The 15692-nt window shown below is 51.5% G+C and overlaps 1 protein-coding gene across 1 annotated transcript in view; it reads left to right on the top strand.

Annotated features, from left to right (window-relative positions):
- The window catches only part of SAMD4B (sterile alpha motif domain containing 4B), a 43440-nt gene that overhangs the window by 24216 nt on the left and 3532 nt on the right, over positions 1-15692 (top strand). Inside the window, exons 3-8 of the mRNA XM_075537645.1 lie at positions 7503-7973; positions 12812-13054; positions 13410-13519; positions 13652-13738; positions 14286-14631; positions 15201-15286. Of these exons, the coding sequence (XP_075393760.1) occupies positions 7503-7973; positions 12812-13054; positions 13410-13519; positions 13652-13738; positions 14286-14631; positions 15201-15286 (1343 nt within the window). The remainder of the gene's footprint in view (positions 1-7502; positions 7974-12811; positions 13055-13409; positions 13520-13651; positions 13739-14285; positions 14632-15200; positions 15287-15692) is intronic.

Here is a 15692-nt window from a genome sequence, read left to right as displayed (position 1 = left end):
CGGTTTTGCACCGACCTGCCCCCACCCCCCTTCAAAAAGATCTGTCCATGTAGTGATGTTCTAAAGGATCATGTCACAGTCATAGGAGCTAGGTAAAGTGAAGGTAGATGGAGGAGCTGAGTAGCAGATACTGAAGGGGGGCAGGGGGGGGGGGGAGTCTGGAAAGCCAGACAGTGCAAAGAAGAGAAACTTGACCATGGCGACAGTAAAGTATGTATTAAAAGTGCCTCTCCATTCTGATGACAGGCAGACCTCGGTTCTGATCGGGCTAGTTTTGTCCCTTGAGGGAAGTGACTTCGGCTCCAGTGGAAATGCTAGCAGCAGCAGCAGGGTGGAGAGGAGGAGGGAAAGCCGAGCAGTTCACAACAGTGTTCAGGACGCACTCAATGAGTCCTGTGCGTTATTTCTCACTGCGACCTTTGTGAGCGGATTGCCATTGCTCTGAATAATATTGGCCACGTGCACTGTGCACGGGGTGTTGGACAAATGGTCGCCTCCCGAGCACGTCTCAGAATGCTTAGGGCAAAGTGGTCAGGGTCAAGCAAATGTTCTATTGACGGGCACCTCATTTTCCCAGGGCTACAACGGTAGGCAGAATTAGACATTTATCAGAATTCCCAGAACACCAGCTTTCAGACAGGTTGCCAGTAAGGGGAAAGAGGGGTGCAGAGGGTCAGCCTCCAGTTTCTGTGCAAGGTCCAAGGGGACAGGTGTAGTCTGCAGTGTGGGAAGAGGAGACAGGTCTTTAGAATCTTAAGCTGTAAGTTAGTTGGGTTGAGAGAACCTCAGGTGCGGAGACATCCAAATTAGGAACGGGTGGGGAGCCCCCTTGAGTCCCCAGATGCCTGGACTTCTCAGATGCTCTTTACCCGTCCCCATTCCCAGCCTCCCTGTTGACTGTGCTGGAAGGGTAGCCTGTCCCTTAGAATTCCCCTCTATTTAGAAGGAAGGAGCCAAAATAAGATACAGGCCTTGTGTTGTTAGTATTACTGAGGACTTGCTTTGTGTCCTGGTCTATGCCGAGCTTCTAAGACTGGTTATGAGCCCCCTATCACAGACACAGACTGGAGCTCACTGGCAGGAGCACGTGCCCCAAATCACCTGGTCAGTGTGTAGTGGAGGAAGGATCATTCTTCATCTCTTACCCCTTGGGGAGGTCTCATCTCTCTCGTTAGAGCCAGCCTCTCTGCCCCTGTTCAGGACCTCACCAGCATCACATCCCTTGCTGTGAGGTATTTGGGAATTGAGAGCTCAGTTGGTGCTGGTTCTTCATCATTGTCCCTTTAAGTATTGATGTTTTCTTTAACCACCTCTACGTTGGCAGAGTCGCCTGTAGTAAACAGGTGTTGGTGGAGCTTCCAGACGAAGATAGACTAGAAGGAGGAAAAAGTGATCTTGTTCTGAGAAATTAGCCACTGAAAGACCACTGTCTGGTGTAGTGCCAGGAGATGAGCTCCTGGGTTGGAGGGGACTTAAAACACACTGGGGAAGAGCTGCCTCTTCAGAGTATGTGGATGGAACAGAGTCCCCAAAACCTTCGTTTCCTCTTGTGGCATGACTCGAAGTGAAAAGAAACAACTGCAAACATCCATTCGTAATCTGAACCCGGAGTGTACAAAACACAAATTTAGGAAAATTGGAAGTCATCAAAAATTAAATGGAGTGCATAAATATCAATATCCTTGGCATTCATAGGCCGAAATAGACTGAGGCTGGTCCGCTGGAGTCTGACACCCATATGATCTACTGTGCCAGAAATGACAGGCAGAAGAGGGGTGGCAGCACAGGCCTCGTTGAAAAGAACACTGACATCTTGAAGTACAGTGCGGTCAGTAATAGGATAATGCCCACCCCCCACAAGGAAGACCAAATTCATACAACCATTACTCAGACTTAGGTACCAGAGAATGTCACCAGCGTCTGTATTCTGAAATTGCTCAAACGCGATGGAAACGCAGTGGTAACTTTGGTGCCTGGGGTGTGCACACGGGAAATGAAGGAGGGAGGGAGGAACAGCAGTTAGAATGGATCAGCATTTGACCCGGTGATAGAAACTACTGGAAGTCACAGTGGAATTTTGCACGTCTTTGCAAATAATCTTTTTTCAACAATGTAAACAGGGACTGTATACATGGACCTTGTCAGATGGGATAGACAAGTCTGTTGTAATAGGTGATGGGCAAGCTCAATATCCTCAGCCAGAACAAGGCCAGGGAGCAACTGTAGAACTGTGGATCAGCTGCTCATGTGCAAGTTCAAGCCGAAGCTGAAGCAAACTTAAAAGCAAATGTACAAGACCTTGAGTATGTCTCTCCTGAATTAAAGACCATCTCAGGATTAAATTAGACACACTGGACACTAATGACTGAAGACCAGCTGATCTGTAGGATGACATCAGAGACAGCATGCATAAAGAAATAAAGTCGTTAGAAAGATGGGGAAACGGTATAGTATAGCACCGATGAAACATACAACTTTTCTCTAGTTCTTTAAATGTGCCCCCAACCCACCCACCCCCACTATCATGACCCCATTCTACCTAAAAAAATCCAGCTAGACCAGAGCACGTACACTGGTACAGATAAGAGCTGGAAACAGGGATTCCAGGATGGATGATCCTTCAGAACCAGTGGTGAGAGTAGCAATACTGGGAGGGTGAAGGGAGGGGAGGGTAGAAAGAGGAAACCGATTACAAGGATCTGCATATAACCTCCTCCCTGGGGGACGGACGACAGAAAAGTGTTTGAAGGGAGATGCTGAACAGTGTAAGATATGACAAAATAATAATTTATAAATTATCAGGGGTTCATGAGGGAAGGGGGAGGGAGGGGGAAAATGAGCTGATGCCAAGGGCTTAAATGAAGAACAAATGTTTTGAGATTGATGAGGATAACAAATTTACAAATGTGCTTTATACAATTGACATATGTATGGATTGTGATAAGAGTTGTATCAGCCCCCAATAAAATGATTTTTTTTAAAAAGAAAGAAAGCTGGAAACAGGGAATCCAGGACAGATAAACCCCTCAGGACCAATAATGAGAGTAGTAGTGATACCAGGAGGGTAGGGGGATGGGGAGGAGAGAAAGGGGGAACCTATCACAATGATCTACATATAACCTCCACTGTGCCCCTCCCCCCACATACACACGGGAACAGACAACAGAAAAGTAAATGAAGGAAGACATTATAAGAAGTTATAAATGATCAAGGGTTCAGGAGGGAGGAAGAAGGGTGGGAAATGAGCTGATACCAAGGGCTCAAGTAGAACGAAGATGTCTTTATAATGATGATGGCACCATATGTACAAATGTGCTGACACGATGGATGGATGGATGGATGGATGGATGGATGGATGGATGGATGGATGGATGGTGATAAAAACTATACGAGCCCCCAATAAAATGATTTTTTAAAGGGGGGGAGTAAAAACCAAAAGAATTGGGAGAGAACTTGGAAACTTGCTCTTGAACGTAGAATAGCTAAAGCAACCGAGGGAACGGAAATAAAACATTTCAAAGGGTGACTCAAGACAAAGTATTGTAATAAAATGTGCAAAGATCTGGAGTTAGCTTTCCATAGGGAAGAACACGCTTTTTTCAACTGGAAGAACTAAAGAAAAATTTGTGAGCCTGCAGTTGGAGTATTGAAGGATTCTATAAGCAAAATATTGAACAACTTAGGAGACATCAAAAGAAGATGGAAGGAATACACAAAGTCACCCTCTCAAAAAGTAATTTACCAACAATTTCAAGCGGTTGCATATGTTTGGCATTGGTGAAAAGTCGACTCGGAATTTATGAAATTTCAGTGTCAATGCCTCCACAAGCAGGTGCTGTGCTGGACGTGCTCACTCACGTAGGCCAAGAAGTTTGGAAGGAAGGCGGCTACTTAAGCAACTGGAAGAGATCCTTGCTTGTGGTCAATCCAAAGGAAGGCGACCCAGTGGAATGTGGAAATTACTGAACAGTAGCTTTAATACCCCACCCCAATAAATTTCACTAAAGGTCATTAAAAGCCGTTTACCAACAGTTCATTGATTTAAAAACAACCTGCCAGAAATGCAAGCAGGATTCCAAAGAGGATGTGGAGTGAGGGAAGTCATTGCTGATAGTCAGGGGACCTGGGATAACAGAACTCTTGTTTGTGTCTTACTGGTGATGTAAAGGTATTTGACCATGTGGATCAGAACAAATTAAGGGTCACATTGTAAAAATGAGAATTGAGAAACAGTTGTTATAAGGAAAACCTGTACATATACTGAGAGGCAGTTGTTGCAGCAGAACAACTTGACACTGCATGGTTAAAATCAGGAAAGATCCCAACAACTCCAGGGACAAGGGAACAAGTGATCCAAAATCCATGGCGAGGAGGATCAAGGGCAATGTAGCTTAGAGGAATTATCGAAACCCGAATGAAGGCCGAACATGAGAGCGGGACAAGAAGAAAATAAAAGGAAATAGAGGAAAGGACATTTACAGAGGTCTGAATACAGTCATGTGCATATGTAAATATATATAACTGGAAAAGATTGTGTACATATATTTATATACTAAATATTAAGGCAGCAGATGGACATTAGGCCTCTACTCAAGTACTCCATCAACATATGAACACTTTGTTCTAATAACCTGGCATTCGGTGATGCTCATCTTCCCGACACAATCACTGAAGACAAAATGGGTACATAAGCAAATGTGGTGCCTGGTTATCAAAAGATATAGCTTATGGAGTCTTGAAGGCTTGAAATAAACAAGTGGCCATCTAGCTGAGAAGCAACAAAGGCAACATGGGAGAAGCACACAGCCTGTGTGATTGAAGGAATAGGGTATCGGGCATCAGAAGACCAAACAAATATGTTGATGCGAGTGATGGGAGTCGGAGTGGCGACTCAGAGCCCACCTGTAGATAATTAGACATTCTCTCACAGAAGGGTTCGCAAGGAAAGAAAGAGACAGCCAGGGTGCAGCACAGCACCGATGGAACACACAACATTCATTTGGTTCTATAATGCTTCCTCCTCCCCACTATCATGACCCCAGTCTACCTTACAAATCTGGCTAGACCGGAGCACGTACACAGGTACAGATAAGGGCTCTTGACACACGGACTCCTGATAAACCCCTCAGGAACAGCAATGGGAGTAGCAATACCATGAGGGTAGGGGGAAAGGGGGAGAAATGGGGAACTAAGTACAATGTTGCTCTACCTCCCACACACATACCCCGGGGAGATGAACAACAATAATGTGGACAAAGGGAGACAGTAGGCAGTGTAAGATACGAACATAACAATAATTTATCAGGGGTCCAAGAGGGCTAGGAAGGGAGGGGGGAAAAAGGAGCTAATACCAAAGGCTCAAAATATTTTGAAAATGAAGGCAACATACATAGGTACAAATGTGCTTGATGAAATTGATGTATGGATTGTTATAAAAGCTTTAAGAGTTCCCAATAAAATGATTTTTTCAATTAGGAAAGATGTGCCCAGGGGTGTATCTTTTTGCCATATGCTGAGCATATAAGAAGAGCACCACATCATCAGGATTTGGAAGAAGACTTGGTCCCAACTTATAATATGCAGGCGACATAGCTTTGCTCGCTGAAGCAGACTTGAAATACAGACTGTTGAAGATCAAAGACTACAGCCTTCCATATAGATAGCACAACATAAACAGAAATCTTCACAACAGACCAATCAGCAGCATCAAGCTTGAACTTGCCTAGCAATTTATTTTACTTGGATCCATAATCAATGGCCAAAGTGTTACAAAGCAAAGACGTCACTTTCACGACTAGTGTATGTCTGGCCCAAGCCTTAGTGTTTTCAGTCACCTCGGACGCATGTGGAAGCCTGGAGAAGAATTGTTGCTTGTGAATGAGAATGTTGGCAAGGAAGCTTGCATGGACCGTGGACCGCCAGAGAATGACCTAACCTGGTTTGGAAGAAGTGCCAGTCCAGAATGCGCCCTAAAAGTGAGGATAGCGAAGACTTCATCTCCCATACTTTCGACACATTATTGTGAAAGACTGGTCCCTGGGATCCAACATGCTTAGTGAAAGAGGGTCAGCAAAACCAAAAAAGAGGAAGACCCTCGATGGGACAGATCGACACAGTGACCCCAAGAATGACTGTGAGAGCAGTGTTCTGTCTGTACGACTGCTATGAGTGAGAGCCTAGTAGACAATCCCTAATAACAGCCTAGGACTGAGATGAGAAGACGGTGGCTGTCCCAGGCTACAAGCCCAGAATCCCTGGGACTCAGGGTGGGTGCCAGAATGAAGGTGGTATGCCGAGAGCCCCGAGAAGAGGGCATTTCCTAAGCCGCGGTTCAGTTGGAGGAGCAGGAAGTGGCGCAGAAATTAAGATGCAGTTGAGCTCCGAGTGCCGGGACATGACTCCGTTGGTTTTTCATGATAAATCATGTAAAACTCGGTTTTACATGATAAATCATGCTCGGGCATATGGCATCTCGATACGCGGGCTGGGTTGGAGGGGGGGAGCCTGAAGGCACCAAGACCATCTTAAAAACAGTGGTGAGCATTAAGCATGTTGTGTGCTAAGCCACTTCCCCATCACTGGTAGGTTGGAACTCTCCCCAGTGTGGCAGGTGTGGACCCAGTGGCTTGGGGAGGTTCAAGGTGACTTGCCTAAGGCTCAGCTACTCAGGTGGGACGTCGAGCCCTATGGATTCCAGAGCCCAAGCTCTCCTCCACTCTGTCCCCAGTCAGGACGGGGACCACAAACCAAACTCGCTGTCCTGGAGTCGGTTCTGACTCATTGAGGCCCTGTCGCATCAGGATACAGCTGCCGCAGGCACGGGAGCAAATGTGAGGGACGCGCAGGACGGCGCAGTGTTTCGCTCGGCTGTGCATCGGGGTCGCTGTGGCACCAAGCAGCGGCAACAAAACGGCCTCTGTGCCTTTCCAGACGGTGACTCGCAACAGGAGGAGAAAGCCTTGTCTGTCTGCCGCAAAGCAGCTGCTAGTTTGCAACTGCTCACCCCGCTGTTGGCAGCCCACCTCGTAACCACTCCCCCGCCAGGGCTTCTGGGGAGGAGGCAGAGCCATGGAGATCGAGAGGGAAGACGGTTCTTGAGGGACACGCTGGGCAGCACGTTTAGCTGATGGGGAGCTGCCGCAGGTTTTGTGAGCAGGAGTTATAGAACCGGGCCGTCAGAAAGAAACCAATTTTTTTTCAAATGTTTTGAGAATCATGAGGGCAACAAATGTACCTATGTTCTTGACACAATGGATGGAATGTGATGAGAATTGTACGAGCCCCCAATAAAATGATTTTTTTTTTTTAAGAAATCAATTTTTCCACAAACTTTTTGAAGCCGCTTTAAAGTTGATCTCACTAAAGATGTCGGGGGTGGTGAGAGGCCAGGGCTCCGGAAAGGACAGGAGGAAAAGATGGGGCCTGCGGAAGCGGGCTGTTCCCCTGGGTTTGCAGCTGGGCCGCGCTCGCTTCCCTCCTGATTCCTCTCTTTCCCTCTGCAGCCATCGTCAGCCAGTGGCAGCAGGAGTCCAAAGAAAAGGTGGTGTCCCTCCTGCTGTCCCACCTGCCCCTGCTCCAGCCGGGCAATACGGAGGCCAAGACAGAGTACATGAGGCTGCTGCAGAAAGTCCTCGCCTACTCCATCGAGAGCAGTGCCTTCATCGAGGAGAGCCGCCAGCTGCTGTCCTACGCGCTCATCCACCCGGCCACCACCCTGGAGGACCGCAACGCGCTGGCCCTCTGGCTGAGCCACCTGGAAGAGCGGCTGGCGAGCGGTTTCCGCGCCCGGCCTGAACCGGCCTACCACTCACGCCAGGGCTCGGATGAGTGGGGGGGCCCTGCAGAGCTGGGTCCTGGGGAGGCAGGACCAGGCTGGCAGGACAAGCCACCCCGGGAAAACGGACATGTGCCCTTCCAGCCACCCAGCTCCGTGCCACCGACCGTCAACAGTATCGGGAGCAATGCTAATGCAGGTGAGCGGGTGGGAGGGTATCCCACACGCTGGGTGTGTGTTCCCTCACTCACTCAGTGGCTGGGGCTCAGGGACACCTCTCCAGGCCTCCACTTGATGATCTCGGAGCTTGTGACCTGACAGCCCCACAGCCAGCTCCACATCACAGGCATGGCTCAGTGAAGCCACGCTGCTAACAAGAATGTTAAAACTAACATCCTTGTTAAAACTAACTTAATTGAGAGAGGGGATCAAGATTCATTCACACACACGCCACTTAATCTTTGCCATCTGCTGGTCTGAGAACAAGTTTAAAACCACGGGCTGCTGGTAATGTAGCCAGAAGTGAAATCCAGACACCCCGGCCCCAGGTTGATAACCACTTGGCTTCACTGCTCCACTGCCTCACCCTGAAAGTGGCCCTGCGAGGAGAAGTGCCATCCAAGTAGGGATCCCCCACATATCTTCCTCACACATTTACGTGGCAGGGTTATCCAAGGTCCACACTGCAGTGGTGTCTGATAGGGGCTGGGGCAACTGGACATTCATCCTGAATAAAGGAGTGGGAGGAGACACAGGTGACCAGTGGGAAGAGGCAGTATGTAGACAAGTGTGCTGGAGGGAGAGCCAAGGGGAGAGGGTTGAAAGGAGGCCTGGTCTCCGTGTGCGAAGGGTGGCACATGGAGACAGAGTAGCAAGTGAACTGACCTGGCCAAGATCCCAGAGTCAAGATTTGAACCCCAGGCCTGTCGGTTAGGGCCAGATTCTGGGGAGGCCCCAAGGACAGGACGAGCTTTTGGATTTGGGGCAGTTGGTGGAAACAGGAAGCCATTAAAATGTGTTTTGAGTGGCGAGCAGAGATTGGCCTGAGCTAGCAGGCAGGAGGGTGGGTTTGGGGGACTGCCAAAGACAGACCAGTGTTTCTTGGAGAGAGTGAGGCCCTGGATCTCCGGCCGGCATTCCTGTTTTTGTCATTCTCGTGCTGTGGCCAGCTGCCACCCCACTGTGGGGCCACTCGGGCCCTCAGCAGCCGTGTGCCCTTCCAGCCAGGCTGCCTCCTGCCCACAGGGCGCCTGGGGGCACACCAGGACGAGCAAGCAGCAGCGCCTATATTCCGGAACCCCCAGCCCCAGGCCCAGTATGCCATTTTCCCAAGTACTTCCGAATGGGGACAGAAGCCAAGAGAGACTTGGTGAGGGCAGAAGCTGGCCTTCAAGGCAGGTCAGCACAGGTGACTTCCAACCCCCTGTAGGAACTGCGGCCAGGGACTGCTGAGGTGCCTTCCCAGGGATGAGCTTGGGGCTGTTCTTTAAGGTGACAGGAGGCACTTCTATATTGGGCCAGAGGCCCCGCCCCCACCCTTAGCATTGTGGGTGCCTGCCGTTGTCCTGTATGAAGCCCTGTGTAAAGGCTCCTGTCTGCTCAGCCGTGGTTCTGAGCCTGGGGACACAGCGGTGATGGGTGGGCTTTCTGTCCCACATGAGCCCCCACCGAGTCCAGTGGGAGAGGCCAGCTAGTGAAGAGAGGGCAGCAGGTGCTGGCCTGGGGACCATATTGCAGGGACTGAGGGGACACTTCAGCCAAGCTTTGAGGCTCAAGCAGCTGCGGTGGCAGTGGCAGGTAGTGTGACCTGCCGGAGTAACACTTGGAAGTGTGGTGATTTACCCGGAACAACAAACCAGTGGGCTTTTTGGCAGCTGCAAGGTCCCCTTTGTCTCCCCAGAAACCCCAAGAAATTAAATTGGATCGATACAGGGTGTGGACAAGGGGCCTCAGAACTGGGGCAAGCTTTGGCTCGGTGCAGGAGGCCCACAGGGGGAGAGAAACATGGGTGGGCCTCGCTCTCTTGCTGTGCACGGACAGATGGAGCCCCGGCTCTGGGAAAGGCCCATTCTAACCCGAGGTTCCCGGGCTCCCAGTGTAGCGTGTGAATCACTGGCTCAGCACTTGACGTCATGACAGATACTGGGAAAAGCTGTAACGGTCATCGTCATCCAAGAGACTGGCCGTCCTGGGTGGCCAGCTGCTTCCTGAGGACAGAGGAAGAAGGCCGCCGGGAGGGGTGCTGCTTCAGAAGAAAGAGACTGAAGCAATGGACTAGAGCAGGGCTCCTCCAACTGTGTACACAGGGGGCCAGTTCACTGTCCCTCAGGCCCAGTGGGGGGCCGGACTATAGTTTAAAAAAGAAAAACTAGGAACTAATTCCTATGCACACTGCACATATCTTATCTTGAAGTAAAAAAAACAAACGGGGCAAAAACACCCGGTGGGCCCGATAAATGTCCTCTGTGGGCCGCATGTGGCCCTCAGTCCGTAGTTTGAGGACGCGTGGACTAGAGGGTTGACGGGCTGACTTGGGTGGAGGGGCTTTTTATTTTTTAAATCATTTTATTGGGGGCTCGTACAGCTTTTATTTTTTTTGTACAGCTTTTATCTCAGTCCGTACATCCATCCGTTGTGTCAAGCACATTTTTCATTTGTTGCCATCATCATTTTCAAAACATTTTCTTTCTACTTGAGCCCTTGGTATCCGCTCCTCATATTTTTCCCTTCCCTCTCTCACTCTCCCTCCCTCATGAACCCTTGATAATTTATCATTTTTTATGTTCATGTCTTACACTAACCGATGTCTCTCTTCATCCACTTTTCTGTTGTCCAGCCCCCTGGGAGGGGGTTATAGGTAGATAGATCATTGTGATCGGTTCCCCTTTCTCCCCACACAAACTTCCCCTTACCCTCCTGGTATGGCTCCTCTCAATGTTGGCCCTGAGGGGTTTATCTGTCCTGGATTCCCTGTGTTTCTAGCTCTTATCCGTACCTGACTACATGCTCTGGTCTAACTGTATTTGTAAGGTAGAATTGGGGGTAGGGTGGGGAGAAGCTTTAAAGAACTAGAGGAAAGTTGTATGTTTTATCATTGCTACACTGCACCCTGACTGGCTCATCTCCTCTCTGCGACCCTTCAGTAAGGGGATGTCCAGTTGCCTACAGATGGGCTTTGGGTCTCCATTCCACACTCCCCCTCATTCATAATAATAAGATTTTTTGTTCTGGGTCTTTGATGCCTGGATACTTGATCCCATCGATACCTCATGATCACACAGGCTGGTGTGCTTCGTCCATGTCAGCTAGATGGCCACTTGCTTTTCTTTTCTTTTTTTTTTTTTTAACATTTTATTAGGGACTCATACAACTCTTATCACAATCCATACATACACTTGCTTTTCTTCAAGACCGCAGATGCTGTATCTTTTGATAGCTGGGCACCATCAACTTTTCTTCACATTTACTTATGCACCTGCTTTGTCTTCAGCGATCATGTAGGGAAGGTGAGCATCACGGAATGCCAGGTTAATAGAACAAAGTGTTTTTGCATTGAGGGAGTACTTGATTAGAGGCCCAATGTCCATCTGCTACCTTAATGGTAAACCTTTAAATATAAATACATAGATCTATTTCCCCATCCTCATATATAAATATGCTTACATATGTACATCCCTGTGTTTGGGCCTCTATAAATGCCCTTTGCCTCTCAGTTCTTTCCTCTATTTCCTTTTTCTTTCCTCTGTCCCACTATCATGTTCAGCCTTCATTTGGGTTTCAGTAATTCCTCTTGGTTACATTGTCCTTGATCAGGCCTCCTACTCCCTCCTTGTCATCAATTTTAGATCACTTGTTCTCTTGTCCCTGGGTTTGTTAACACCTACTTCCTTTCCCCTGCCTCCCCCTCTCCCATGTCCCCCCCCAGAACCATCAATTCTGTTGTTTTCTCCTCCAGATTGTTTATTCCACCTATCTTATCTACATAGATCTGCAGAGATAATATGCACAAAAACAAGACAGCAAAACAAAGCAACAAAAGAAAACACAATAACAAAAACCAACGACATTAAAAAAAAACCTATCAATAGTTCAAGGTCTGTTTGTTGGCCTTTATGAGTGTTTTCCGGTCGAGTCTGATGGGGTGCCATGCCCTGGCCGCACAGTCTATTTTTGGTATTCCCCAAGGTCTTCATTGCTTTGCTCCCTTTGCTGCCCTGATAAACTCCTTTAGTGTTTTGCCCCGATGTGGTGAGGTCAGATCGGGCACGATTCCTGCCTTGTGTCTCCGGTGACGGCCCCGTAGCGCTGTGGGTCAGTGAGGGACGTCGTGTCTTGTGATGGGGCTTGCCATATGGTCCTCTCTCTGCATTGGCTGCTCTGAGCAGGGATATTCGTCCTCAGGGCTTGGTGGGCCAGGATGTGTTCCTCTCTCTCCCCCTTCCCCTTCGTTTGCTCCTCCTGTGTGCTCTGATCAGGGGGTGGAGGGGCTTTGTAATCCACATGAGAAAAGAGGAATCAAAGGAGGGAGGGAGGAAGGCGGGGGCGGGGGGGTGCTGCATTGGGCAAGAATTTAAACTGTTAAGCACAAAACTGATGGTCAGAAATGTGTAAACATTTACACACACACACACACCTAACAATTTACAAAATAAAAAAATGCAGAAACCCCACAAGTGACACAAGGAATGCACTGGTGGGGGGCCGGGACTGGGAAAGCTGGGGCCGGCCAGGAATGAAGGACACCAGCCCCCTTGGAGGGGAGCAGGGGCTCCACGGTGTGGAGACGCCCCAGGCATGCTGAGGCAGCCAGCAGGTTTGATCCTGGTGTCTGCTGTGGCGGGGTTGGAAAGAAATTTAGGAACCAGGGAGGTGGAGCAAGTGAGAGAAGTGGGGCCAGGATTCCGAGGGGACAGGCCTGGGAGTTGGTTGCCAGAGCTGACTTGGGGCACTGGTTGGGGCAGAGGACCAAGAAGGCATGTGCTCCTGGGGTCAAGCCACCAAGCCTGACTCGTCCCGTGCCTCTGCCCCTCCTACCAGGTCTCCCCTGCCAAATCCACTCCAGCCCGCTGAAGCGCTCCACGTCCCTCCTCCCCACGGGGAGCCCGCAGGCCCCTGGTGAGTGGCCCAGTCCAGAAGAACTCGGGGCCCGGGCTGCCTTCACCACGCCCGACCACGCGCCCCTCTCGCCCCAGAGCAGCGTGGCCTCCTCTGGCAGCGAGCAGACTGAGGAGCAGGGCTCCAGCCGAAACACCTTCCAGGAGGACGGCAGCGGCATGAAGGGTAGGCCCCCAGGGCTTGAGTGAGGAGCCATTCCCTGCCTTTAGGGCGGGAGACTGGTCAGAGAGACTCTGCTTCCCCACATCACGGTCCCCACTCAGTCTGACAGCAAACCTGGCCCCAGAGGTAACCAAGAAAGTTCCAGAAACACTTGGGAAGAAACAATCCTTTCCACATGTGTAGTTAGCCAGCGTGGAAGGGAAGGGTCCCCAGGCCCTTGGCTTCCTTGGGGCCCTCCCAACTGTCTGCACTTTTTTAGGATTCTTGTGCCTTAACGCCTGCTCCGGCCCTTTAAGCCCATCCCTGCCCGGGTCATGAGGGCCAGACTCCTGACCGTTCACCCTCTCATGCCCCACAGATGTGCCCTCGTGGCTCAAGAGCCTCCGCCTTCACAAGTATGCGGCTCTCTTCTCCCAGATGAGCTACGAGGAGATGATGACTCTGACTGAGCAGCGCCTGGAATCTCAGGTGACAGCGCCCACGGGGGTACAGGCACAGCACCGTCTGGGCACGACCCGTGCAGCCCTGCCCCTTCAGTACTTAGCTGAGCACCTCGGCCTCCTGTTTGCAGCTTGTCGTCCTCTGCTTTCCCTACTGCAGAATGTCACCAAAGGCGCCCGCCACAAGATAGCCCTGAGTATCCAGAAGCTGCGCGAGAGACAGAGCGTCCTCAAGTCCCTGGAGAAGGTGAGGGCCTGCCAGTCCCGTGGTCCCAGGTGACCAGCCTCTGGGTTGACCTACTACCCAGGCGGCCTCTTTGCTGGGAGCCTTTCTAGCCCCAGGACCTGGTCCCCAGGTGCTAATCAGCGTCCGTGGCTAAGCGGTTCCCCTGCCGGCCTTGCTCAGTGGCGTCTTGTTTCCGTTTCTGCCTGGTGTCGGGTAGAACAGCTCTGGCACTGTATTCTCACCTGCCTGCCTCTGGGTGCAGGACTTGCCCGCGCTCCACCTTGCTCCTGGTTTGCTTTGGGTTTCCTTCCCCCTTCACTGTCCTAGTCTAAGTCTCCAGGCCTGAATCTGGTTCTGCCCTTGGGGGGAGGGGGGGAGCCCCGAGGTCCTAGCCCTAAAACCCCTGTCTCCTGACTTCATGGGACTCCACCTTGAGGGGAAAACAATGGTGTGGGTACATCTGTATCCCTACTTAGGTGTGGTGCGTGTGGCCCCCTCACCCAGGCCGGCCCGCCCTCTCCCGGGCCTGGCTGACCCTTTGTGACGCTGGCCTGTGTCTCCCCACCAGGACGTGCTGGAAGGCGGGAACCTTCGGAATGCTCTGCAGGAGCTGCAGCAGATCATCATCACCCCCATCAAGGCCTACAGCGTCCTCCAGGCCACCGTGGCCGCCGCAGCCGCCGCCACTGCCCCCACTGCCAAGGAGGTGGCCCGGGGGGACCCGCCAATGCCAGGTGCTGAGCCTCCACTGGCCCATTCCGGCACAGACAAGGGCCCTGAGGCCAAAGACCCCTCCACTGCAGAGAGCTACCCCACTCCACCAACTCCAGCTCCTACCGACGGCAGTGAACCAGCCCCAGCTCCCGTCGCCGACGGAGACATTCCCAGCCAGTTTACACGGGTGATGGGCAAAGGTAAGGACAGCCAGGCTTTCTACAGAGAGAGGGCAGCATGGGCCCTGTCCTCAGGGAGCGTCGAGGGCGTGATGAGCAGTTGCGGAGACATGGAATGAGCTCGTCCCTCATGAGAATGGCTGGCACTGCTGCTTTTGCTGAGTTGGGTGGTGGTGGCTGGGATGAGGGAGCTCAAGGCTGCAAGCCAGGGATCCGGAGCGAGGAGAGGGCCTGGTCCTGCCACGGCAGGCGGCAGACCCTGGACTTGCCAGTTGGCATCCAAGTCCTGAGACAGTGGCTTAGCCTCCTGCCTCAGCTTCCTCAGGCGAAATGTATCACGTGGACGAAGTTGTTGGAGAGTGAAAGTGTAATGGGTGTTGCTGCCACCTTGCCCGCCTTCAGTTGGCGTGTGCTGGGTGCCCTCCACCTCACCATAGCCTCCTGATAACCCAGGACAGGTGGGCAGCCTGGCACCTACTTGCCACTTACCCAGCTTGAGTGTTCTGGGCCTGCCTGCTGAGGCCAGGGAGACAGGCACACATCAAAGAGCAGACTGAGGCTCAACTCACCCCCTTTCCTGGGCCCTTCAGTGTGCACCCAACTTCTGGTGTCCCGGCCGGACGAGGAGAACATCACCAGTTACCTCCAGCTCATCGAAAAGTGCCTGACTCACGAGGTGAGACCTGGGTGCCCTAGTGCACCCACCACGGTGGCCCACTGCCGTATTTCTCAAACCGACCCTGCCCGCCTCGCCAGCCTCTTATCCCCGTCTCCCCAGTGGTAGGGGTCCAGGAATGCCCAGGCTTTGTGTCTTCTCAGGGTCTGTGTGCGTGGCGCTTCCCTGGGGCACTGGGACCCCTCAGGGGCCGCCCTGACTTGCTCTCACTAGTTCAGGTTTCTTGAGGCTCCCAGTAGTCAGTCACCTGGGGGGACAGCTTCCTTTGTGAGTGGAGCCCCAAGTGGGTGTTGGCAAGCTGAGGTGGAGTGAGCGAGCAGGTGGGAGGGCCGGCAGACCTGACTGGGCGTCCCCCCATTCTTGTGTCCATCCATCTGGGTCATCCAAACCCCTCCTCCCACCCACC

The sequence above is a fragment of the Tenrec ecaudatus genome, chromosome 18 (assembly GCF_050624435.1).
Source record: "Tenrec ecaudatus isolate mTenEca1 chromosome 18, mTenEca1.hap1, whole genome shotgun sequence".
Classification (NCBI taxonomy): Eukaryota; Metazoa; Chordata; class Mammalia; order Afrosoricida; family Tenrecidae; genus Tenrec; species Tenrec ecaudatus.
Note: the sequence above shows the minus strand (reverse complement) of the source record. Positions and strands in the feature narration are given on the sequence as shown.